Raw genomic sequence first — 26,788 nt, forward strand, 5'->3', positions numbered from 1 at the left:
CATCATAGCAAATGAGTTGTAACGACTGCATAGGGGTTTCATCTACAAACACTGCAAGAAAAACAGAACTAAAGTCAGGTCTGAATCACAAATCTTCATGTAGCAATACTCTATGTGAAATGGCACATAATCAGCCCCTAGCAAAAGCATTGGTACTATGCTTTGGGTACGAACTAATGAACTGTAAAAATAAGGTAACCATGTATCCTTTTAGAATAAAAAACCTACCTAATACTTCAGAATTGTATTTTTAGAGTAAAGAAGTCATCTCACACTCACAGAATGTACTCAGTGTTATCCCTTCCCCAAGAAATCCAAAGGGAGATTCAATGTATAATCCATCTGATAGTTGAAAACAACAAAGGGAAGAAATCTGACAAGAGGTCTTATCTGTATAGCTTTGGGAAACAGCAGAATGGTAAAATGTTTTGAGAAGTATTTTTAGATCAGAGTTTACAGAAATGTAACTACTGTCTTATTTGCAAAGCACTTTGTCACTGTTCCATCTGCTGATGTTTGGTCCAGCTCTGCTCAAATGCAAGAAGCTGAAGCAGCAACTTTAAGGTTGAAATTATATAATGAAATGAAAAATTCAGTTTATAATGATATGATTCATTTTGAAGTCCATATAACAATGGACTTTATATAGATTAATTTATAAAGCATACTATTAATAAGGAAGAGCAGAAGTGCTGGAAAGCCAAGTTAAACTTTAAAGCTTTTTAAAAGCACAGTATTTTCAATTTTCAGATTTGAGGGCTTTCTTTAAAACTAAGCAAGACTAAAACAATCTTTCCTTGTGTTTCCTGTCAAACAGTCAGTTTTATAAAAAAAAAACACCGTCAGCAAGAGAGATATGAAGGGAATCCCCTTTTTTGACTTCTGCTTTCCTCCCTAAGCTAAACTACGTACTTGAAGAGGAGTTACTAAAGATTGGTGGCTTTTCAGTCAAGAAATAGGAAAGGAACCCTGTCTTCACAAACAAATCAATAAAGCAACATTTCCCTTTAAGTTCTCTATGGGGAAGCTACAGTCAACAGGCTTCCTTTCAGATAGAAGTATAAAACAGCACTGCTACAGTACGTGGAACTGGAGGCGTATATAATAATCTGCGATTGTTCTGTGACTAATTGTTCTTTGTTTAAAAATATTTTCCAATTTCTCAACAATGATCAACTGTCATGACATTAATCAATTGCAAAAACTATATATCTAATCGAAAACCACAGTATAGGATGTTGCAAAATATCTAGTTATACATTTTAAACTTTAATACTCTCCCATACCACATATTAAACATTTATCATTTTCCAACCTTGCAAATTAATCAGATGTGCATAATGGAAGCTAAATGCCTTCTGTGCATCTTTTGAGTTTTTGCTCTCTAACTTTCATGAGGACCCATCTGTTCCTGCAAGGATAAGTATGATGGGATGCACTGTTTGCCTTGAATTGGGTGCATTTCATTTTCTATCTCAAGGTTTGAATGCATCTCAGGTCTGCAAACAAATTGCTAAGATACACACAACAAAGCGTAACCTTGGATACCGGCTTCTTTATTAGCACTCTGCAATTACAGACTATGAAAGACACCTATCAGAAGTACATTCCCTGGAGAATGTACATTGGCATTTAACTGTATTCCTGCTACCGTACAGTGTCCTTTTGTTTAAAAATGCCAGGTTACACTTCACAGCCTTTGCTCGGGGCAAAATGTAAGGACGTACAATTAAAATGTCATGTTGATTAATAAATTCTGTTACATTGTACAGCTTAAAAGCCTACACAATATAATGTTTTATAAAAAAACAACATTACACAAATATAACAAGCAAAATGTTATCTGTATGTGTGGCATTTGTACAAAGCTCTGCTGTGTACAGTTCTGGGCATATGTGACTGGGATTGATGGAAAAAAAAAGTTTTATCATTAATAAAAAGTGACGAATGTTCATTTTTGGAAAGTGTTCTAAAGGGAAATTCTCTCTCTAATTGTGTACCACTGGAAAGGGAAACTATGAGAGCAAATGTGTTCTATAGCTAGTGTCCGAACACACGCATGTCAGATACCAATATTAAAGGATTGAAACACTATAATTAAAATGGAAATTCTAAAATATTTCAATTATAATAGAAAACAAATGTAATAGATTTTTTGTGCTTAAATATTTCAGATAAAAATGAACTACTTACTGCAATGAATAATAACACAATGTATTAAAAAAAATACGCAATGTATTGAAAACATACTGCTTTTAGTAGAGGACCAAAACGTTTTAAGAAAACCTTCACACTCATACATTGGAGTGCTTCTGTTAAATATAAAATCAGAACATTTTTTAGATTTTTTGTGCTTTAATATTTCAGATAAAAATGAACTACTTACTGCAATGAATAATGACACAATGTATTAAAAAAATACACAATGTATTGAAAAAATACTGCTTTTAGTAGAGTACCAAAAGGTTTTAAGAAAACCTTCACACTCATACATTGGATTGCTTCTGTTAAATATAAAATCAGAACATATAAAAGTAGCTTTTAATGTGTAAAAGGAGATTGAACGTTAGACCATTGTTTTCATTTCCAGGTGAATTATACATGTACAGTACCATAAATTAACAGTATTAAAAAAAATCATTTTAACATCAGTGGTCAGTAAATCATAAGTTTTACTATACAGATGGATTTTAAATCTGCATCTCATTTTTATATCTGAAAAAAACAATTTAATCTTCCAAAGACTTCAAAGCATTTTTTTTCTACTGATAGGTGATTTTTCTTCATAAAAAATGCATAACTTACCAACACACATTTATACAATTTTTGACACAAAATTTCACTTTTACAATTTCATTTTACTTTCACACACTGGGCATTTAAATGAGAAAAGTGTTGAGGCCGTTTGGGAGCTAGAATGTTGATACCATTTGTGTTTTGGGAGCTAGACATGCATTGAAACAGTTAAACTGTGCCTTCTGGAACCGATTAGCTGCACTTTGGTAAAACACTTCAAGGAAGAGTCTTGCTGGCAGTCAAGGTAACGATTTAAGATGTCACGCATATCTTGCTTCCAATGCTGTCAGAGCTAATTCTATTTTTTTCAAGCTTAAAGGGTGGGTCTGACATCTACCTCTCCTCTTAAAATGCCTAACCTTGAACTGCCCAGCAGGTCACATGCTTAGGACTGGAAATCCTGTTGTCTTTTCAAGGAGCAACAGACATGGCTTTTTTCAACTGCATTTCTCTTTACATGATCAGTACAGTCTGCTGTACATTGCAGGCATATTCAACCCGACGTAAAACAGAAGGCATCTCAGGACTGAACTTTAGATTTAAATACCTTGCACTGTCCATCTCGGAAAATCAAAATTCTTTACGCATTGAAAAGTATTTGCCACAGTGCTTCTGGTTGTATGGGTGCATCATTCAAGCAGTAAAACAATCAATACCATAAAAAATGGTTAAGAAACAAGTAGTTTTTTTAAAAAAAACAAGTTTTAATCTATTTTATACATGTTTATTAAATCGGTATAAGTTAAGCTGTTGGCATTCCATTATTAGGTTACATTTTCTTCATTAAAAGACACTTCTAACTCACTTTAATTTAACTTACCTGTTAAGATGATGTTGTAAAAGACTGAGTAATCACTTCAAAGGTCAAAAGCAACAATCAGCCAGCCACCACTGAAACATACATTCATCTCAAGTAAAGGACGTTAATGGCTTGAGTGAGGGTAAAAATGAACCAATCTTCTGAGGTAATCCAATTTCAGAGAGAAGTTAAAAATGGTCGAAGTATCTTTTAAAAAAAAACAAAAACAGCAGATGACGCATTAGATCTAAGTGCAGAGATGTCTCATTTTCATCTCAACAACCCACAACCTATGGAAATGTATAGACACTTTGCTTCCTTTTGTTGTTAAGTCATGCCCAAAGTATGCTTCTGTGCAGTTCAGCAAGCTCAGGAAAACCACATCCTCTGACATTTTCTCGTTCTCCTCCTGCTATGAACTCTCATTGCAAAACTGTCTGAAAGAAGAAATCAGTCCTCAGCACAGCACAGCTCTGTACAACAGCAGCCTGCTCTCAAGTGAGAAGTCCAGGCAAGAGCACGTCGGAGGCTTAAAAGAGCAAGACAGCAGAGGCTTGGCAGTCGGGAGGGACTAGGAAGTCTGTACCCACACTCTTCAATGAAATCTATATTTTATAAACCCCTGAGGAGGCCCCCTATAGAGTCAATCCATTATTCAGTACAGTCTGCAAAAGGGCAGAATCCATCTGACAAAATGAGGTACTCAGATTTTTAGAATACAGTATATTATTAAAAACTATAACATTTTAAAATTAAGAGACAAAATAAGAATTACAAGTACATGAATCAAAATGCTGAAAATGATGGTTTCTTGGTGAATGCAATACCTTTAAGCCATTGTTTGAAAATAAATTAATCTTTCTTATATTTTGATCTGTAAAACAATTCACAACCTAATACAACAGTGTTGGAGGGAAAGGTCCTTATATTTAAACCCATAAATCAGCTTTCCCATAACGGCAAAACAATATATAGTGCACCTTAAAAAATTACTTGGGCAATAAGTTCAAAGATAAATTTTCAAATGTTTTTACTCTTTATCAAATACTCTACAGGTACCTTTCCCATATTTAAAAATATTAACCAAGTACAGAAGTTCCAATTTACATATAGTAGGTGTAAAATAGATCTGTAAAATGCTAGATGCCAATTTATGAATCTGATTTAATTGATTTCACTGACTTATGGAAGACCACGCGATTATAATTCCTTACAATTTCTGTAGTATTTTCATTCCAAAAAGATGAGAAATGTTTGATACAGCATACATACTCTATTAAGAGGGGATCCACTTCATCCACCACTGCATTCATCCACACGACAAGTGAGGTACAGAAATTAATCTCAATTAAGGAAAAACTTTAGGAAGCTGTGATTCTGCAAGACAAAGTGGAATTTAGTCAGGACACTGGGGTTTAACTTGTGTTCTTAACCAAGTCCCCAGGACTTACAGTAGATTTCACATCTGAAGGATCTTAACTCCTACAGCAGTGCTCCCCATCATTGGATTTTAATTGTACTTTAAACTACTGTACATGTGTGATTATGCACAAAAATGTCCAGTCTTATTTTAAAACTTCTATTTTTAAATTCTGAATACATTGTCTATTTTGCTTCATAGACAGCCTTAAAAAAAGGCAAACACTTAAAGCAATGAAGGTGACTGGTGTATTAACATTTGTTAAGGACTTTGAGGCATGAAAACCATTCAATAGATTTGATATGCAGGCAACTCTAATGAAATAGAGAACTACTAAAAGCTGCACAATGTCCCACAAGGATAAACATTCTCCAGCAGGGGGCATCTTCAGATACCACTCTTTTGTCTGGTTGCACCCTAAAGAGATTTCTTATGCTCTCTGGATCAGTGTACAAAAATGACTTACCTACAAAGGATACTCTTTGCTGCCTTTTGTAACACTATTGTACAATTTAGGTGTTAATTATACAGATGATTAGGTTTTAAATGCATCAGGGCACTATTAAAGTATTCTTCTATCCATAATTGTAACTTTTAAATGAGCACATTTGCTAGGATAAATCATTCATATGTTAAAATAACTTAAGCATCTTCTATGATGATGCTGTTAAAGCTCCAAATGTTACCAGTTCATGATATACCAATTTCCGAACAATTTATTTCCAATACAAATTAAATTAAATTAGATTTCCTGCAACAGTACCCATGTGTCAAGTTCATGGCTTGATTTTGCCTCAGTATGAACTGTACTATCATCCTAGAGTCCACAAGATATTTAACCTGCCATGTCTTTTTTCATTCATTAACAAACATCAATCTTCTTGCACTTGAATAGTACTTTCCAAACCAAAAGATCCTTTACATACAAAGAGAGGGCCCTATTCCATCCAGTACTGCAACACCTATGTGGGTTTTGTGATTCGGTAAAGAAGTTAGAAGTTACTTTACCAGCTGAATTTAGGGGCATTCAGACTGACCAAGTTCATTTGCTCAAAAAAGCATCAGAATTGAAACTGAAATTTTCAAACCTGCAGAAAACCACAAGAGGGAGCTGCAAGTTTTTAAAAAAATCCAGAAACTACCAGTAAATGTATCTCAATGTATTAATGACCACTTTCATTCTGTCTGCAGCACACTATTACAATGTCCAATTAAGACCATTTCAAGTATTTTTCACACCCAGACTTGGCTTTTTTTGCTGTCAATTAGAATCTTAAAGTCCTCATTGTCAAGTGTTGATAACAGGCATCCAGTAGATTTCAGTTACTGGGACATTCAAGTAAGGAGTAAAAAACATCCAAAGGTGTCAACAGAATGCTAAAAACATTGAATAAAAAAAAACTGTGAATATATGAAACCAAGCCAAAAGTATTTTTGCAAAAAAGTTTATTAAACTTAACAAAAACCAACATGTGAAAAACAAAACTACCTCCAACAAAGTGTACCACACCAATGCTTCACCAATATCCATCAGCAGCCAATAATGTTAGCCAAAGGAGAGAAAGTTTACACCCTTCTTGGTTTAACAATTGATATTCCACATTTCACAAGGTAAAAAGTCACAGAAAACATCAACACTAGTGTTGCACTTTAACTACTGGTCAGAGATTAACATTTAATCAAAAAATCCATCAAGTGCAAGCTTCTCTCATTAAGTGGCTAAACAAATTCCTGGCTATTGCATCATAATACACACCAGACAAAGCCACTTAACTGCATACTTTTAAAAACATGGCTGCTTTCAGTTTCTTTTGTTTGGGCCTTGGCATTTCTTAAAGAAATTAATGAATGCTCTTACAGGCAGTTTAAAACTGAAAAGGCTAGGAGCCTAAAGAATTAAGTCAACAGAAACCTGTTACAGATGAAGGTAGGCATGTTTTCTGAAAACTATAAACCACAACTAAATACTGTGAAAATTAACTGTTTTACATTTTAAGTTTTCAGCTTTAACTTTACACACGTCAGGAGTCAAAGTGTTTCTACTACTGACAACTGGAACATAACCAATATTCAGGAATACTTCAGAGTAATTTCCTTCTTTATTACTATGGAATCGGAACCATAAAGTATCACTTAGGTTCGAGTGGGGAGCTGCGTCAGCATAAGCGGTACTTTTTCCTTGCATTTTCACCGAACAAAATATTTTAATATCTTTCTGTGAAACTGATGCTGTGGTGCTATATTTGTCGCAGGCATGCTATACGGGTACACAGCACATATCGGTTACCCCCCACCACTAAACATTATACAATTCGCAAAAACAAGAACAGCATTCTAGAACAGTGAACGCTTTAGAAGTGATAAACAGTTTTAACAAGAAAAATTTACTATGATAAACACTTGAAGAAACCTACCAAATTTGTGTGACAATTAAAAAATAAGACTGTGGCAACTTGACAATTACTTATCATGTACTGTACATCGAAATAAAGTAATGCCTTATATAGCACCAAACAAAAAAAATGCAAATAAAGTCTGAGAAAACTCGTTAATACAAGTTTGGAAAGCGAAAAATAGACTTGATTCTTCATTCACAACAATCAATTTTTCCATCCTTGTACTTGACATTAACATGCTTTTGTTTTGTTTTTTTTTACACAACATAAAGCATTAGGAATAAGTCAATGAAAAATGGGAAAATTAAAAAAAGTAGAAAAAAGACAGGTGAATTTAAAAGACAACTGCTCAAGAATAACCAAGCTGACACCAAAAAAGTGGGGGAAAAAAGTGAAATTCACACTCCAACTACAAAGATGCTTAAAAATGTTTCAACTGAAGTAAAACTCAAATGAGTCAAACTCTCACATTCAGTGAATCCTTTTCAAGTATACTGCTTTTAATTACACTGTTCAGTAAAGCTTGCTTCCTTGTTTCTCGTGAGGGGACATAGGAATGCATTAAAATGTTAAGAGAGCATCTTCAAAAACTCAATAAAAGTCTACATGCTTCTCCACTCAGACTTGGAAATCCTCTCATGAGCACAGGTTAACACACCTCAGTGCTTGAAGAATGTCCACTTAACCTGTTGGAATAATGAAAATAAATACTATGGAACAAGCATGTCAATGAAAATTACAGTACACAAGTATAATCCACACGATTTTAGGAACTTGGCTTACAAACCTAGCTTTCAGTTATGATTATGCAATGCCTGTTGAGCATGAAAACATGCAATTTACACTGCACATTTTAATTTATGGGATCATCTAAGGTATTAGAACACTAAAAAGAAAAACATCCAAGTATTATTTCATTCAAAATAACTGCAGTAGAGTAACCCTCATAGCACAGCTTATAGCAATTGTAAAAATACCTAAATTAAAACAACTTCCAGTTATGCAATTAGAAATTATTATAACTATAAGGTTATTCCACCATATGTACATGTCCAAACTCCTGCTCAAGATGTATGCAACATGCAGAAAAAAAAAGCTCTGCCTACATGTTTATCCAAAGCACTTACTCTTTATATTAGATTCACTCCTACAGGTAGCAGGGCTTAAATGAAGAGCAACACACCTGTGGCTCATGCATTGCTTAAGCAAATAAACACCAGTTTAATCAAAAAAGTTCTGAAACTTTGGGCTGCAGTGCACATAACCACATCACACCAAGTGGAAAACTGAGAAAGAAGAATCATTCTTGCTTTTTCATCAAGCAAATGAGTGCAGGTGGGGAGCATGCATAAATAACTCTACAGCCCTGAGTACATCACAGCAGTGAAGAGTTCTGGTGGTTCTGTCATGTTGTGAGGTGCATTTTCCTGGCATTGTCTGCTTGCACCTATTCCCTTAAAAGGCTAGGTCAATGCTAATCACTACTGAACAGTACAGAGTGATCTTCCCCCAAAGCTGGGAAGGCATCATCAGTGATTACAATGTCACTATCCACAGAACTCACATCACCAACCTAATGCTTCATGAGCATTATACTGATGTTACCCAAATGGCATAGCCTTCCCAGTTGCCAGATATGAACTGGGATATTCTACAGCATTTTCCACCTCCATCAGACACACAAAAGTTGACTGTCTCTCATGGAAGAACGGTTCTGCACTAATCCTGCAGAATTCCACATGCTGATAGTTTATGCCACAGTGCATATAGGGCATAATGACTACACAATGGCCTAATGCTGTATTAAGTGACTTTACTGTACATTGTGAATGTGCTTAAAAGGTAGTTATGTAAAAGCCAATCTCAAAACGTGCAGCAAGAACATTTGCTCTTTGAAAACCATTAATGCCATCATCCTTGACCAAAATATGCCTCCATTCTGAACATGCCAAGGGCCTCTAACATCCAGATTGGCCAAACCGAGACGGTCCTCTTAATATGAAAGTAGGGCTAGAACTGCAAGTTGAAAAAAAAAAATGGTTAACCAAGATGGAAATAACATTCTAGTTATTCATTCAAGTCTAGAATACATAAAGACCACTAAATTAAGGAAATTTAAAATGAGCTCTTCTAAAGTGGTCATGGTATATTCTGAAAGCAGGAATATCCCCCCCCCAAAGGACAACTAACCAAGCTTTTTGTTAAAAAAAACAGGCTTAAAGCATGAATTAGCACTAAGAGCAAGGACAAGTACATTAACCTGCTATTGCAAACCTAAACTTTTTATCCTAAAGATCTTATTTTGCAGCCTAACATTTCAAAGTGAAAATATGGCTTATATGTAAGGAAAAGACATTAAATGAAAGCCTGGCCAAGATCCCTCTCCACTCTCCAAGATGCAGAAACATTTAATACCAGAGATAATTGTTAGTTCTGGTCAGCAACTGACTTGGGTTTTACATGGGGAAAAGAGCAATACAATTACCTTAATTGGCACTAACACTGGGTTTGAACCCTCCAAACATTTCCCACCAGAACTAGAGTTTACCATGTACATATGACGGCAATTATACAGAGAAACTCAAAAGTGAGAAAGTGACGTTTTAATTTAATCCAGCTCAAATCAAATGAACAGAACTGAATAACGCAATGTGGTTATTGAGAATACCAAGAATTTAACTGTTTATTTTTAAATTGCTATATACTGTACCTGATTTAATATATAAATACTGTACGAATGAAAAGTTCCAAAAGTGTGGTCGAGTATCCTGACAGAGATGGCTCTCTAGATAGGTTACTACCGTAGAGGACAACCTTCCTTAAACTAGCAATTATAAAGTACCTTCCCTGTAGTTAATTAATAAGAATTCCATTAATACTTGTGAAAGTCGGAAAAAACAAAGGACAACAATGTAGCCTTCAGAATTAAAGACTTACTGTATGCAATGATAATCAATACCTCTGCAGATCGCATATTTAAAGGCATTTTTTAAATATTAAAACACTTGTTTTGTTTCACATAGTAGGCACATAATTTAGTATAAAATACTTACCTTGGAAAAGCTGTTACCATGTAGAGGGGAAATTATAAAATGGACATCAGTGTCTGCACACCACAGTCAACAAAATTCTGGAAACAATGCATCATGTTACAAGAGTAAGCAAAAACAGTTAGCACTTGCTTAACTACAACCCATTCCATTTTAGTTTTACATGAAAACAAAACTCATAACTTTGAATTCTGGAAAAAAAAGCTCTTCCTCTTACTTTACCCCCAAACAAGACAAGAACCCTTTCCCCTTCAGAGAATTTGACAAGTGAAGGGGGTTACCAGGCAGCTGACAAATCTGAACCTGGGTCACCTCACTAACTGTGGTTCATCAAAGAGCATCTGACAAATGGTAGAGCACCACCAGGGTAAGGCTTGGTAGTCCGCATTCCCGGCAAAGCATCATGCCTTCAGGATCGCAAAGGAATAAAGCAGGTGATCCAGTGCTTCTTCAGTCAGCAATATCCATTCTGTAATATGCTGTGGCTCTTGCAAGCATTTCAAAAGAGTAAGGAACAATAGGGCAGAATGTAGGAGCGTTCCATTCACATAAGTCATTACTGTGAGCAGATAAACACATTAGGCCATTCCATATTGTCAGGGTATAAAGTGCAAAATGGAAAAGGTTTTGAAGCAAAATACAACATCTTAAAATCTAACCATATACATTCACATGGACACAGCAGTACAGAACAAGATGTGGATTCAAATCCTGACTGGGGCACAATGAGCAAGGTATTTTACTTGGAATTGATAGAATTTGATTCTAGTCCACCCAAATGAGCACCATCACTTGGTGAATCCTACTGATGAATGGATCAGAGAATGAGTCATGCTGTTAATATTGATTCATTGGTGTGTGCCAAGGCCTAGAAAATGTATAGCTGCTACAGAACTCCACTTGTAGTGAACTGATAGCAACGCAACTACGCGGTGGCTGCTGACAAAACCCTAGGACTCACTTGCTGGCCTTGCAGTAGGCTCATCCAAACATGACAACAGTGCAGCATGACCTCCTGCTACAGGAGTGACAGCAGCATTTTTGTGAGAGGAGAACAGTGATGCAGTGGAAGCCTAACACACACTTGTTGGAAGGCTATGTGTTATCTTGGGCTCAGAAAATCAGGTAGACAACTGTAAACACTGAGAGAAGAGAATGGGACAGAATCCCATAATACAACACAGTGCCTAATGCAAGGCAGGTGTAACAACTTCTACTGCTTTCAGTGATGGCCACTATTAGGTTGTGAAAAAAATATTTTTTCATAGACTAATAGAAGATTTAAACTTCCTAAATGGGAGCTATGGCCAGAGACCGGAGAAATGTAGATGTAATTCTAATTCATAATGGGAAAACTGAACCTGGAACAATAAATTAAGCTTACTTTTTTGCTGGTAAAGTTATAAAAGACAGTAAAAGACACTAAAACATACAAAATAGAGGCATTTTAAGAACTAGTTAACATATTTAAAAAGGAAGGTCTTCAGTATACCAGAACTTTGAATAAATGGTAGCTATAATGCTTAAGCATTTAGATTTCAGGAAATCATTTGAGACTGTCCCATAAAATCAAAAGCTCATGTATACAGATTGAGATAGATTGGTTAATAAACAGTAAACCTCTATTCATTTTCCAAATCAATGGTAAAAATCTAATCTTGCCTAACTTGGCAAGTATCGGGCACAAGGCAGCCCACACCATGGATGAGATGCCAATCCATTGTAGGGCACAGAGACACAGACACACTAATTAACCTACCAGTATGTCTTTGGATTGTGGAAAGAAACCAGAGCACCAACGAAAACCCTCACCAACAGGGAGAGCATACAAACTCCACACAGAAAGCACCCAAGGTCTGGAATTGAATCCTTGGCACCAGCACTGCAAGGCAGCAATGCTAACCACTGCACTCTACTTACCATCATATACATGAAAATACCTGTTAAAGGGAACCTTTAATTAGGCAGATGTCCTGGTGATTTTCAACACTGATCCAATTTAAGCCTGTTATTCTTCCCCTGTATGCATCAGTGTTTTAAATTCTCATAGGAAACTGTTAAAGCTTCTAGTGCAAAAACAAGGGCAGTAATAAATGAGGGCAATGGGACTGCAAAAACACTTCGTAAATTTTAACATTGATAAGTACACAAAGTGACCCACACAGGAAAAAAAAACACCCATTGCATTGGTTATTCTGAGCTACGTGAAACTACATATGAAAGATCCGGATGTTTATGAAGCTATTTTTACGTTTTAATCAAGAAAAGCATAAAAGGACAGGTGAAACGAACTAAACATATTTAGTCAAGGACAAAGTAGACATCATACGAGTGTATTAAATTCTAAGAAAGTGAAATTATGCCTTGTGTTCACCCTATACAGTGAAACATGGGGTCATTAACCATAAACAAAATGCGATCCGTTAAAGGCAGAATAGGAAATGCTTTTATAAAGTTGTGGGAATCAGAAATGTAATGAATCGATTAATTTAAAAGACAGGATCAATAGCTTCCTCTCATTTGCAACATCATCCACAACTGAAAGATGGTTAGCACATCTCACTTTGAAATAGTGGCCAATTTAAGAAAACCATAATTGTTCTATTTCACTTTAAACCCCGTTTAAATACACATTTATTTAAAACTTTTTTTGAAAATTCATGTCACTTTTTACTAGAAAGCAACCATTTTGAAAATATTAAATTCCACTAATATGATTGCATCTCCCATGTTTTATACACCATGGCATGAAGGAAAGGAATCAGCAGAATCATCAGAATTTACAAATTGTGCAGAACTTGAGAATCAAGAAACAACCACATTTACAGTATGAAGACAAGACAGCCCTCTACTGCTCACTATTAAAAGTCAGAATTAACATGATGAAAGCATTTCCTTAAACCGCCTTAGGAACTCTAAAGATCTACATTTTACAGAAATTAAACCAATTTTGTTCTGCATACTGATAAGTGCTTTACCAAGTTTCATTTTAGAAATATTAGAAGAAATCACATTGAATATTTAACTAATTTTAAAAAGAATCCTAAAACAAAATTACGAAGTCTGCCATACTTACACAACCCAATTCCATTCACTATGCAAAGACTTCTTGGGGAGGGGGGAAACTATTCAACTATCTGAATCCATGTACACATGTACAGATGCAGCCATTCAAGATGCAGTTATCTGCAGAATACCGCAGTGCGTGACTGGCTGGCCAAAATGACAGAGAGATGGCACTTGTGATGCACTAGTTGTGAGGGAAATGATTCCTTCATTTAATCTCTTTACCATGCATGTTCAAATCTGCTTAATACGGAATATTAATGTGGGGTTTTAGAACTAAAGGGAAATTTAGTTGCCGAGCAAAAAATAAGAGGACGTCTCTGAACGTCATACACAATAATTTTGGAGTATACATAAATATATTATACGAGTTATAAATTGCTGACACTGGTAGTTTAAAAAATACACAACAGTATTCCACTTTCTTCATAAACATTTTATGCATCAAAGTCTTTCACTACTGGTTATTTTAAGACCAGATTAAGTTTATATTCTTTATAAAAAGCTATACGTTTTAACCTTTTCTATGAACACTTTCGCTCGTTATCGGAGTAAAAAAACGTGTACTTTTTAGAATCCACTAAATAGGGAATATATTATGAAATCGCTTACTTAAAGAAATGAATAACTATATTAATTTAAATATATTTATATAGTTGGTAGTATTACTGTAGTCCACTTTCTTTGTAAAGATGTTTTATTTTTAACTTAGCAAATACTATGTACACTATATTAAGTTTTGGTTTTTTAAAATATTATCATATTCAATGTCAAGTGATATTAATAATGAAATGAAAAAGTGAATGAGCAAACGTGTATACTGTCAATCAGTGGCAACAAAAACCAGTTCAATTGGTTTAATTCAAAACACTTAATTCAGTGGGGGCAATTTAACACAAGCCTTTACAACAAGCCTTAAAATGAAATTGTATATATTATAATTAGAATCGAGAACAAAGCAGTATCAAAATTACCACTGAAGCTATAATAGTGTCCAATCATTATTAACAGTATTAATTTAATAATGGAACAAGTAATAGGTTTATTCCATGCTGAAAGAAGAAGAAAACAACTGAAGAAGGCACACCCGAAGAAGGCTCCACAGCCGAAACGTTGCGTTTCCCGAGTCCCTGTAGCCAACAATACACTATAATAGTTGACTATTTTTATATATTCGGCTATGTAAGAAACAAACTGAAAGTAATTCTCTGATCGGGCTTTGCACTGCCAGGGTGCAGCGCGCTACGTGACAGTCCATTGCCCATTACCACTATAAAAACAATATTTTTATTTACCATACATTTTTTTAATGAACGTGAAAATGTTCCCAAAATGTACAATTGTGAAATTTTAGCTGCTTAGTTACACGATTCTATATTAATATTACTATTAAGTGGTATGAAATCAGTACAACTTATTTTTACAACAGCAAGTGGTGCTGTTACTACAGTACATATTCTTAGAAAAGGATAAAACAGTTATAACTTTATTAAGTACGCTAAAAAGTATACTATATAAGCTTTATGTTAGAACAAGCACATTAACACCACAAACCACTACGTTACCAAGTTAAAGACTTTGATGCATAAAATATTTATGCATAATTACAATATTCACAGTATGAAGAAGGTGGAAGGTTGTGTACTTTCATACCTACTTTTTAATCAGTTTAATGTTTACATACTGTAATACAGTTTAAAATTAAGTCTAAAAAGTATACAACTTAAATTCTGTAATTGTCAAAAGATTGTCCCTTAGCATTGACCAGGATTCGAAAACCAGGCGTTTCCTGGCGACAGTCCAAATGCTGCATAAGACGATAAGCTTTCCCAGCTCCACCTGGCGGTTTTACAAGGTATTTCACCCTATTTAAAAAAAATCACGTGGTACTTTGCAGTTCCTTGCGTAACGTGCACTGCAATTTTCCGCAGCATACCTCGCGCATTTTGAATGGCTGGATCTCTACATCCTGCAATGCATTTGGTGTCCCATCCAGGATGTAGTCCCCACCCTGTGCCCTGGACATGAAACTTACCAAGAAAAAAAGCAGTACTAGCCCATCCCTATCCAGTACAATACACTTTACATACCACAATGTTAGCGTTTTTAGCCATTACAAATAATATACAATATATTTCTACCTGCTTAGATGTAGTATTTAGTTGTACTCCTAAAAGCTCAGGTTTTATCCCACTTTCCAGAAACATGCCGACTAGGCTTTTTTACACTGACCCAATGTGCTTTACAAGGGACTGAACTCCCAACCAGGCTGCAGTCTTGCCTTTTACCATATGCTTACGGAATGAGTTAAGGAGCCTTCAACAGGAATAAGTTGCTTCCAGATAATGGACGAATAGACGCACTTTTTCTAACTTGGTGTACAGCACAGAACTTGCAGCACATCACTTTTAAACCCCTCTTCTCAGGAAGAGGAAACTGAATGGGAAATGATCAAATTGAACATTAATCAGTTTGGATGGATCAGTGATGGAAGCTAAATATTGGGGGAAAAAAAGCAAATATTTAAGCATAATTTATATTCATACCTCGACATTGGTACTTGGTAGCAACACCTTTGGAAGGAATTACTTCTAAAGGTCTTTGTAAAGGTCTACACAAGCTGCACAGTAGGACTTATTTTTGATCATTCATCCTAGCAAAATTGCTTAGTTCTGGCAAGTTTATTAGTGTCTAGTGTTTTAATTGCTGATGAACTTGAACTTGTTGAATGTTTTGTAACCTCTTATTTGTGCTTCTCTACCACATGACTTTTCAAAAGCTGCTTCTCTTATATAACTATAGGTAATTTTATGTATGCATTTTGTGGGCATTAAATTAAATAAAGGAGGATTCAAAGCCTTGTTTGATTACACTAATTTTAGAAACTTGAAGTGATTTAGGCTCACCAGAGGAAAAGGGATAAATGGCCATCGAGAATGCCCTCATGTTCTCTGAAACCTTATTTGAAAATCTGACAACATCCTACATACAAAGTGTCATGATTCCAAAGACAGATGGCAACAAAATGCAAAAATGTTGTAGGATGAATATTTTTACAAGGTAATGTATACAAGAACATTTAAAAAGGATGAGAACCATATCATATTTCACAATCCTGAGTAGAAGAAAAAAGTACTGAATACACAAGATTCTATAAAAACTTTAGTTTCTACACCAATTACATATAAAAAGATGTTGAATTATTCCCCACCTGATTTATGATTCTTGCCCTTGGTTCCCCTGGCCACTGTGGAGCAGCATACTAACGGAGAAAAGGAAATTACAAACTATCTTCAGATGACCAAAAAGTAAGATACCAGATGGAAATGTCTGTTGCCCAAAATAAGACTAACATTTGCTGTTGGCAACATACACAAATTTTACACACCCAATTGATAAATCAAAATTAAAACAGCCGGTTCATTAGGCATTTCATAACATGTGATACAGCATTTGAAAGCCCTTTGGAGTTGGAAACTAAGAACTGACTGTGCATACCAGTGACTGATTCCAAGATAAAACTCCATGGCTCTTATCCTCTAATTTCAGTACAATTTGGTTTATAATCAGTTCCTGTGCAGATTACCTGATTACTTGATGTGTTTGATGCAAATCAAACTAATGCAATTAAAGAACGCTTAAATAATTCCATGTAACAATATTCACCCAGTAAATGCACACTGATGGATAAAACATTTTGAAACCACTACAAATTATCTTGAGTGCTTCACAATTTGAAAATCTATTGACAATAGCCCTGTTGTAATTTATGTGCTCAAATCTGTACATTAAAGATATACAAGATGGCCAGTTCCAAAAGTATATATAGTGCATATTTGACAAAACACTTATATAACCATTATATAGTGGACTATATATAGGACTTATATAAGTCCATTAAAAGTCCATATATAAGTTCATTAAAACTCTACATGGAGCTCTTAGAGAGCCTCAAACTTCCTCTGCTGAATGACAAAGCAGATAAATAGACAACTGAGAAGTTTCTGTACTAATGATGTTATACATTTTTACTGTATGAACACAAAGGCCATAATACATTTCTCGGTTAAAGACACATAAAAAAACAGTTTACCTGATATGCATAAGCAGTCTGTGTATAACCCATAGGCACCTGTGGCAGTGTAACTCCTGGCAAGGCAGAGTAAGTATATGGCTGGAAAAGAATACATCAAACGTAATGCTAATTTCATCAACTAGTATTTTTTACAACTTGAAAATCAATATGGATAATCAATGGCTGTTTTTCTTAAGTACTTTTCTGCATTATACATCCATATGCATATAAGGCACAGCACATCCAGCTAGCCCCATTAGCAAGTGCCCCAAACTATGCAATAAAGTCTCCATGTAGGAACAAATGCAAACCAATATACAGTATATAATCCACTGGGCAAAAAAAAAATTGGGATTACCTGCATGTACTGGCTCCCTGTATTCATAACTGCAGAGGGCTGGATTACATTCCCCATCACTTGAGTGCAGCAGCTACAATATGTATATTGTGACGGACTCATCCAATTTGGGGGACCAAGAACATGACTCTGAAAAGAGCCTGAAGCAAAAAACAACAATTAAATCAACTGAAAGTCTCTTATTTCAGCAACCCTCTGGAGTTTTGCGGCATTATATAATTGGCCTTTCAAGTTCTCATCTGATTTTGTTTATCTTGATGGTGCAGTTTCTGGGACAATGTTGCCAGGGAATGCCCAAGGACAGTACATCAAAACCGGGTTAGGGATGAACCACAGGACAACTGTGGAAAGGAAACTTCAGGCTCAATTAAGTCTGGGTATTCCGTTTCCTATACACCCTCTCCCTGCCATACACAAGTCTTGAAAGTTGCACAAAATCAACTTTACATAAAATCCTCCCCTGGGTGCCAAGACATTTACGGTGTAAGATCGTTTAAGATGTTTTAGGCCAATGGAGTGTACACGTGTAAAGCACAAGTAGTGAGGCATATCTGTCCTGCAGATGAACAGTGCAGGGCAAATGTATGTGATCTTGGCTTTGCTCTCATGCACGCATGGGAATGGCTGCATACATTTTGGGGTTTTTCCACTAAAAAATGTTGCTAATCCGAAATGCAATCATGTCAGGGAAGCACCCCAGTGATGTCATTTGATGTGCCTTTTATTTTGGTTAATGAAATGTTTAGTTTTGTTTTAAATCTGTTAAAAGGTCATTCTCATTTATACAGTACAATAAACATATTTGCGGTGTATGCTACATTTAGACTTATTCTAATTACAGGGGCCTAAATGTTTTTTTCCTCCCCATTTTTGTCAGTCTTTCTATCTTTATATAAAAGGGGGAACTTCCCTGCTTTTAGACTGCAAGCTGATATTACAGTACATGCCCTTGCTCTCATAAACCACTGAAATGACAAGAAGCCCTGGCAAGCATGCAGTTCTGCACTCCTGTCCCTCTTTGCTCACGTAGACACAGCAAAGGCAAGTAAGGGAGAATCACTAATGTCAGGGATTGAATTGCTGGCTGTGTCCCATGGTGCACTTGCGGTCTTGTGCCCCTTCAAATTAATTTTTCCGCTCAGGTCTGCAAGGGCTTAGGATGACCCATTTCTAACCTGCGTTTCAAAAGAGTGCTCACAACGCCCCAATGAGTCCTTTTATGGACCCCTTCTTGCAAGTCTACATGAGAGCGAACTTCACTGAAGGGAACCCCAAATTCCTTGAAGAAGGGTGACATTTCAACCTATCAAAGAGCGAATTTGCCGTGGAAAATAAAACTTTAAAACAATTTTAGCTAAAAAATTTCATGAGCATTGTAGGTAGAAAGTTTTGACAAAGCTATTATCCATTTCAACTGATGAATATTTATCTATATGGCGCACTTGGTACATGAAAAGAAAAAATTATATTAAAGCTTTGTACTATTTAGTTTACCATGCCCACTTTGAATCAATCCTGTTTAACGTGAATGGACATTATGTTCATACTGTCATTTGTGTACAAGAATAGACGAGATGAAACACTTAATATTATGAAGTTCGATTAAAGAGTGGTATTGTCATTACTTTTGTGCAGGGACAGAGAAGATGATATTCAATTTTATCAAACAGTGAGCAAACAATGACAAAGTTAAAACAAATTTTTCCAGTGTACTCTTAGCCACTGGGAAAAGAACCAGCACAAATCCAGCAACAGAAAACATTTTGACCATGAGCCGTAACCAATGGGTGAGGTCATGCAAGATGTCCCAATACCCTTTTTATAACTGTGTACTGTACCTTGGTTAGCACAGTTAAAGTCCACACTTACTCTACATCACAAGGGCTCAGTGCTGGTATAGGAGTCATAGCTGACAAATACAGCTGGAACACTCACTGAGCAATGGGCTGGGCCTTTTGAACAGCATTAATAGCTTAAACAAATGTCGTGTCCTATTTTACAATGTTTCTAACTGGATTGTGTTCAGTTGAGATGGTGATGAGGGAAATGTTGTGTTGGACTGCAATGCACAATCCAACAGGTGCACCAGTTTTTAAAATGGGTTGAGACCCATGTTCATTTGAGTTAGGGTTCCTAAATGTTTGGCCCCTTAATGAATACATCGGGAACTTACGCGAACTTCGCTCTTTCATGATAGCTGGTCCAAGTTTCAGTTTCCTTCCTTTAAAACTGATCTGTTGCTGAAAATGGAAAAAGTAAAATATTAATTTGATTCTGCTTAAGAAGTGATTTAAGAACTACTTTCCATTTACCACCAAATTTTTATCTAGTTGTAGACACTAGCAGAATTTTAAGTTGAAGATTTTTCATGATATCAAAATTTCATTATGAATGTCAACTACCTTTTGACTTTGCAGATATTGTACATTGCTATGGCTAGCTTTACCAATTTTTAAATCTTTTAAAAGATAACATCTTACTTTTTATCTCCATTGATGCACACATTTAGCACTATTTCAATAACATTCGAGATGCTATCTGGACTAATCATGGAAAAACGCTCAACTACAATAAGAAATGTAACAAATGTGAACAGCACCATGCTACAAAAACTCAGTGCTACAAACAAATTGCTCCAAGTTTACATTGCTTGGAATACAAAAGTAATCTATGAAATTCACCAAAGCTTTTTATATTAAAATCATATAACAGTTGAGATATTGGGTTAAGAAAACTTGCAAATCCAGCCATTCATAGCAAAACCAAGTCACAAGTACAAAAAAAAATACTGTAAGACACTCCCCAACTTACATCAGGGGATTCCACAAACTTTACATGCATTTGAAATTATGTATGTCAGGACATTCTTACGCAGTCCAGCAAAACAAATATACACTTTTTACATCATTAGAAAATCTTGCAACCTTGATTAACCTGTTACAGCTGAAATTATTCCAGAGAATGTACTCTTGAGAGAAATTATGCACACAAGGCACCAAGGAACAAAACTGAGGATGCAGACTGCAAGAGCAAGATAGCTGCCTTTTCTCCATACACAAGTAGTTATGTTGCTAGACACTAATGTAAATTTTCACACTAAGAATTACTCCATGGAAACTTTACATAAAGCCAGATTTACACAAATCTGGCAGTCTCTAAAACACAACCACTGAAAGCACTTTACAGCAAATTCATACAGACATCTATAATACTTCTACGACCGCATACAGAACATTGTATACAATATTGGATAACATTGCACAACATTATTGATTCTCTGCTCAGTGCAGAGAGCAACCAGACAATACATTCCTGGGCTTAAAACATTAACAGTTTAAAAACGACGACAAGCTAAAAACTGGGTTGAATATGGAACAGAGAAGACTAAGAAGAGACCCAATTCAATTTTATCGATATCCCTTAAGGCACTGATGAAGTCAAACCTTTCGACTTCACATTCACAAACTAATTCAGCAAAACGCAAACCAGAAGACAACGGTTTCCACATGGAAGTGCATTTAAAAACGGAGAACAGATCAAAGGATGAAGAAAGAGGAATACTTGACAGATTATCAGTCTTATTAAAAGGTACCTTCATGGGCCCAGGCATACATTAGCATGCATGCAAAAGATGGATGCAGCTAACAGCTATAACTTTGACTATGCGAATACTGAAATACTGTGAACGGCATCTATGAGACGGGCAAGCTTCCAGACGTTCTTACTTCAACAATGGTCTGAATGTCCACATCCTCATTGAATGATACAAAGCCATACCTATGGGGTGGAGGAAATAATCATGTTACATGCATTAAAGCTACTTCTTTCATAAAACACCTAAATGCAATGAAATAGTGTATTCTGTCAACTAGTAAACGTACATTGGCACTAACTGGCAATATTTAAGAACACTGATGAGAATCTATGAAGGCGCAGTACTCTATCTTTAAATAAAAAACAGGCAGCTTAACTTACAAACTCACCCCTTACAAATGCCCCCGCGATAAGTGATTATCTTTACTTCCTTCACGGCACCGTATCTTGCAAAGAAGTCCCTTATTTCATTTTCATCCACCTGCAACACAAAGCGTTTTTAAGCCTAACTGTTCAAGCTAATTTTACGTCCAATGTTTTTCTTTGTACTCACCTTCATATCAATTCCTCCAACAAAAAGTGTATTCGGCGTTATCTTCCCTTCGGGCAAAACGTATCCGTTTGCCATTTTCAGCGAAGGGGAAGTGTAAGATGCGTTTATCGCTGTGTTGGGTTTCTCCTTGTCAGACTGAAAAATGAGCAAATATAGTAGATCACCATACTTCGGCCATGACTAACGGGGTTTAAGTATTTCATTAATAACTTTATTCAATATACTTTGGTTATAGTCCACAGCTACTGAAAAAGTTAAATCGCCATCATAGCCGACCGTGCGGCTCCACTTCCAACACCTGCTTCACCATTTCTCTGATCTCCAAACCTGAAGGAGAGAAACCCATATTCGACCGATTCCTAACATGACCATACACACTCGTGTGTATTTCGCAGTTATATTCAATTTCCGTTAACCTTTTAAGATCTGTAATAAACGCACATACTGGACACTTCCAAACTTGTGGACTGGAAGAGGAAAATCGAGGAAGGCTCGTTTCCCCAGCAAGTGATTCTCGATTTTCATCGTACGGTCTAGTCTAATTTTAATCCATCATATACTTATCGTAGGGGATAAGATACAGATTATTGAAATAAACTTTAATTGATGCATAATTTCTGGGTTTAGCTAGGAACTATTGGCACCTTTCCTCGAAAAAACGCGAATTACACGTGGAACCTCACCCGTAAAAAAACTCCACACCAAAACCACTATTTTAATCTGATCGTCGGGGATCATGATCATACTTCCTATAACTTCCTTTTGAAAAACAACCTATTTACAGTATGATAAAATATAAAACCAAGCATTGCCATAAAAACAGTATGAAGCACGGTTTCATTGATTTATGTCAGATTCCTCGTAACTCGTGAGCATGGCAAGTTGCCAACGGATATGTAAAACGTTTCTTTTACGATACAGAACGCAAAGAAATGAAGATAAACTGTTAAGCGAAATACACAACCGACTATAGTGGTTATTTATTGATATTAATCAATACAATAAAAAAACTCGTTCCCGCTCTCCTCTACGAGCCATTAGCACTTTGGCCCCACCTATGAGGAGATAGTGTTGGCGATACGGAATGCTACTTACCATTTCTATAAATAAAATAATTAAAACTGTACAATAAATTAATCGCTTTTCCCAAGGCATAAACCTTTATATTGCCCCCCCAAACAAGAAAATTTGCCCCCAAGCACTGTCCATAGGCAAACAATTCCAACGCTGCCGCTATCCACTACTAAATAAACTTAGTTTAATTGGGACAATCCAAAAATGAACTGTGGGTAGACACGGGAGTGCATTTCAATTACAAAACTCCTTAATTAGCTCATCTATACTTTATTTATACACATTACTTGATCACATTAATTAATAGAAAATCAGGCTTTCATTTTTTTATGTTCATTACAACCTAAGAATGTACTCATATACCATAATGTATCTATTACCCCCCCTCGCCCTTCATGGGATTACTTAATTTACCAGAAGCCTTCCCTAACGGCGCGCTCTTCCTAGCTTGATTCGTCACTTGTATGGAAATCGTCGAAACTGCCTTGGGAAGATTTATTTCGAAATTCAATTGTGAAACCGATTACAGTGTATGATTAAACGTTTTATATTGGCCGGTCGAATGAATTAAGGAATTATTGTAAAGCGTAAGACCAGGAAAGCATTGTGAGACCAACAAACTGTATTTGCGGTGCCGGTTCCCCATCCCTCCGTTTTCTAACCGTTCTGTCCATTTTCGGGTAACTAGTCCGTTATAGAGCATACAGACACACACTCAAACGAGGCCCGGTTTTCAGAGAAGCCACATTAACCTACCGTTATGTTTTTGGACAGTGTGAGGAAACCGGAGCTTCCAGGGAAACCCAGGCAAACATTGGAAGAGTGTACAAACTCCACGCAGCTAACATCAGGTCTAGGACTGACATCAGGAAGCAATTCTTTTGCACAAAATGTTGTGAGGGACTAACAAACTGTCAGATGCGGTTTTTTTTTTTAAGATTGTTCTCTGGGACCCTTAAGAAAGGGCTACATAATGTACATTGCACTATCAGAAAGCTACTTATTCCCAATAAGCGCAGTAGCAACAGAATAATGTAGGTTGCATGGTAAAACTACATCAGTCCACTGCAGGGTGCACATGTGTGCATACAAATACATCATTTACTGTATAGACACCAGCTGGATTTGACCTTGGATCAATTAAGCTACCATAAACCAAATAAACAAGGTGGACTAGTTGGCCTCCTCTCATTTGTTATCTTCATTATCTTCCTGCATTCTTACTGTAATACAAAAAGTGAATAAAATATAATGGGAAGAAAAAGTTGTGTGATTACTGCCTACTTTTTATATAGGATATTTATGTATTTGTCAGTACAGTAGTATACAACCAAAAATGTTAGTTTACAAAAAATATTGTAACGCTTCAGGGTTCACATGGGTGCCCTCACCACCACAAGCAATGGAGGCCGTAGGCGTTACACTGGTGTCAGAAGCAGGGTGGGATAGCCCTTCGCCGAGGACGGCGAGTTAAGCGGGGGAGAGTGTAACGCATAAAGCCTCCATTGGTTGTGAGAGCCGGCTTACCAGTGCGGTGACGTCACTGCCTTTCCCTGTGAATAGCAGGGACTGCAGCTACCAGGCTGATGGGAGATTTCCCTTTGGCTCAAGTGGCTGGGTCCCTCTTGAGTGATGCCGGAGGCCTGGGTTCGAGTCCCCGATGGTGGGGGGGCTGACCTGAGGCGGCAAGGGTGAGGGTGCCCATGTGAACCCTGTAGCGTTACAATATTGTTGTGGATTGCCGCACTGACATGTACTGTATTAGCTTCTTTTGCATCTAAACTATTTTATTAATTAAAATTAATAAAATAGAGGATTACTAGCAGCTACTGTATATAACCCTGCAACTCACAACTGGCAACCCATTGCTGCTAAGCAGGTGTGAGCCTGGTCAGTACCTGGATAGGAGACCTCCTGGGAAAGCTTAGGTTACAGCTAGAAGAGGTGTTAGTGGGGGCAATAGGTGCTTGGTGCTTACCATGCAGTCTGTGCGGGTCCTAATGCCCCCAATATAGTAACAGGGACACTACACTGTAAAAAAGCACTGTCCTTTGGATGAGATATCACACTGAGGTCATTTCTTGAAAAGAGTAGGGGTGTTACCAAATTTCTGTTGGCCTTTACCAATCAGTGGCTGGAACTAGATCCCCATCTATGAATTGGCTTTATTGCTGTTTTCCTCCCCACTGGTAGCTGATGTGTGGTGAAGTGTACTGATGCAGTATGGCTGTCATCGCATCATCCAGGTGGGGGCTGAACCTTGGTGGTGGTGGTGAAGGGGAGTCCCCATTACCTGTAAAGGGCTTTGAGTGGTGTGTCCAGAAAAATGCTATGTAAGAGTAAGGAATTATTGTTATATTTGTAAGATATTATTTTATTAATTAAACCAGAATGGAAAGTAATGTCTTATGCTACATTATAAACAGAATACCCCCCCCCCCCCCCCAATGTAATGGCACATAGTTATCATACATCCCCCCAGACATGCCCAGGAGAATAATATTCAAAATACTTTGTAAATATACTGGAAATTTAGCTCTATTGTGACTGACTGCTTTATTGTGACTGACCAGGTGAATTAATAAATGCTTTAACTTCATTGAGCTTTAAACTCTGAGGTAAGATGGCAAAACCAAATTACCATGCAAAAATATTTAAATATAGATTTGCTTGTGAACTGTTAAGCCACACATATTTAAAGGTTGAGTTTAAATATTGCATGACCACTCTTTTATACCACTAGATGGCAACCCCACCTTTTGACACAAAATTAGAATTGTTGACTATACTGTACCTGTATCACCGGCCGGCAGAACTTAACCGTTATATCACAAATTTCATAAGGCCTCTAAAATATGACCTTCGATCTATGGCAAGCGATTTGCTAAATGAAACAATTTAAAGATAATTAGGAACAAGAGTTCAAGGACAAGAGTTCCCTTAATTGAACACTCCAGAAACGGTTGGAGATCTCCACTGTACTGTAATTCCTTTGAGACATCACTGCAGGGTTTTGGGTAATTATGTTGAGCAATTCATATGTTTGCCTAGTCTTTAGTAGGAGCTGGTATAAAATAAAAGACAGTATTTCAGAGTGCTTAATTTAAATGTGTAATGCTTGAGTAGCTCTCTTTGCAATAGAATACAACAGTAATATACGTCTTTGTATTTAAAATTGTATTTTTTTAAACCAATCAAATTTTACAAATGAGCTATTTCGTAACCTATTACAAATGAACTATTACAGCAAAGGTCATACAGAACTCTGTTTTTTTTTAAGTTATACTACACATTGTTAGCATGCTTCACGTCTTTGCAGATTATAATGACTTAATTAAATGCATTAACAAAGATCTTCACTACAGAAGATTAATTTTAGGACAAATACAATAATAATTTTCCTACCCATACATCTATTTTCTAACTGCTTTATCCAATACAGGGTCATGGCGGAGCCAGAGTCTATCCCTGCAAGCAATGGGCACAAGGTGGGTTACATACTGGAAGGGATGCCAGTCTATTGTAGGGTACACTTAGACACTCACACCAGGGCCAATTCTCATAGAAGCCAATTAACCTTCCAGTATGTATTTGGACTGTGGGAAGA

The 26,788-nt window shown here is 36.4% G+C and overlaps 2 protein-coding genes across 6 annotated transcripts in view; both read right to left on the bottom strand.

Moving 5' to 3' along the window:
* The window catches only part of LOC102689272 (raftlin), an 84,487-nt gene extending 80,330 nt beyond the window's left edge, over positions 1-4,157 (bottom strand). Inside the window, exon 1 of the mRNA XM_069195064.1 lies at positions 3,617-4,157. The gene's annotated coding sequence lies outside the window, so the exon portion shown is untranslated. The remainder of the gene's footprint in view (positions 1-3,616) is intronic.
* A 2,287-nt stretch (positions 4,158-6,444) lies between these two features.
* Positions 6,445-24,027, bottom strand: dazl (deleted in azoospermia-like). Of its 5 annotated transcripts, none has more exons than XM_015357366.2 (10): positions 23,938-24,027; positions 22,108-22,242; positions 21,944-22,035; positions 21,686-21,737; positions 20,134-20,200; positions 17,961-18,100; positions 17,621-17,701; positions 16,739-16,789; positions 10,465-10,541; positions 6,445-8,097 (listed from the first exon to the last, which is right to left on the bottom strand). In XM_015357366.2, the coding sequence occupies exons 2-9, from the start codon at positions 22,180-22,182 to the stop codon at positions 10,497-10,499; spliced, it is 603 nt and encodes a 200-aa protein (XP_015212852.1). In that variant the 5' UTR covers positions 22,183-22,242; positions 23,938-24,027; the 3' UTR covers positions 6,445-8,097; positions 10,465-10,496. The 5 variants fall into 5 exon arrangements, with proteins under 5 accessions (XP_015212852.1, XP_015212853.1, XP_015212851.1 ...); XM_015357367.2 differs by lacking the exon at positions 23,938-24,027 and adding an exon at positions 23,803-23,821; XM_015357365.2 differs by lacking the exon at positions 23,938-24,027 and adding an exon at positions 23,203-23,385 and having other exon boundaries at positions 10,465-10,474.
* Positions 24,028-26,788: the final 2,761 nt, after the last annotated feature.

This window comes from Lepisosteus oculatus, chromosome 10 (genome assembly GCF_040954835.1).
Source record: "Lepisosteus oculatus isolate fLepOcu1 chromosome 10, fLepOcu1.hap2, whole genome shotgun sequence".
Classification (NCBI taxonomy): domain Eukaryota; kingdom Metazoa; phylum Chordata; class Actinopteri; order Semionotiformes; family Lepisosteidae; genus Lepisosteus; species Lepisosteus oculatus.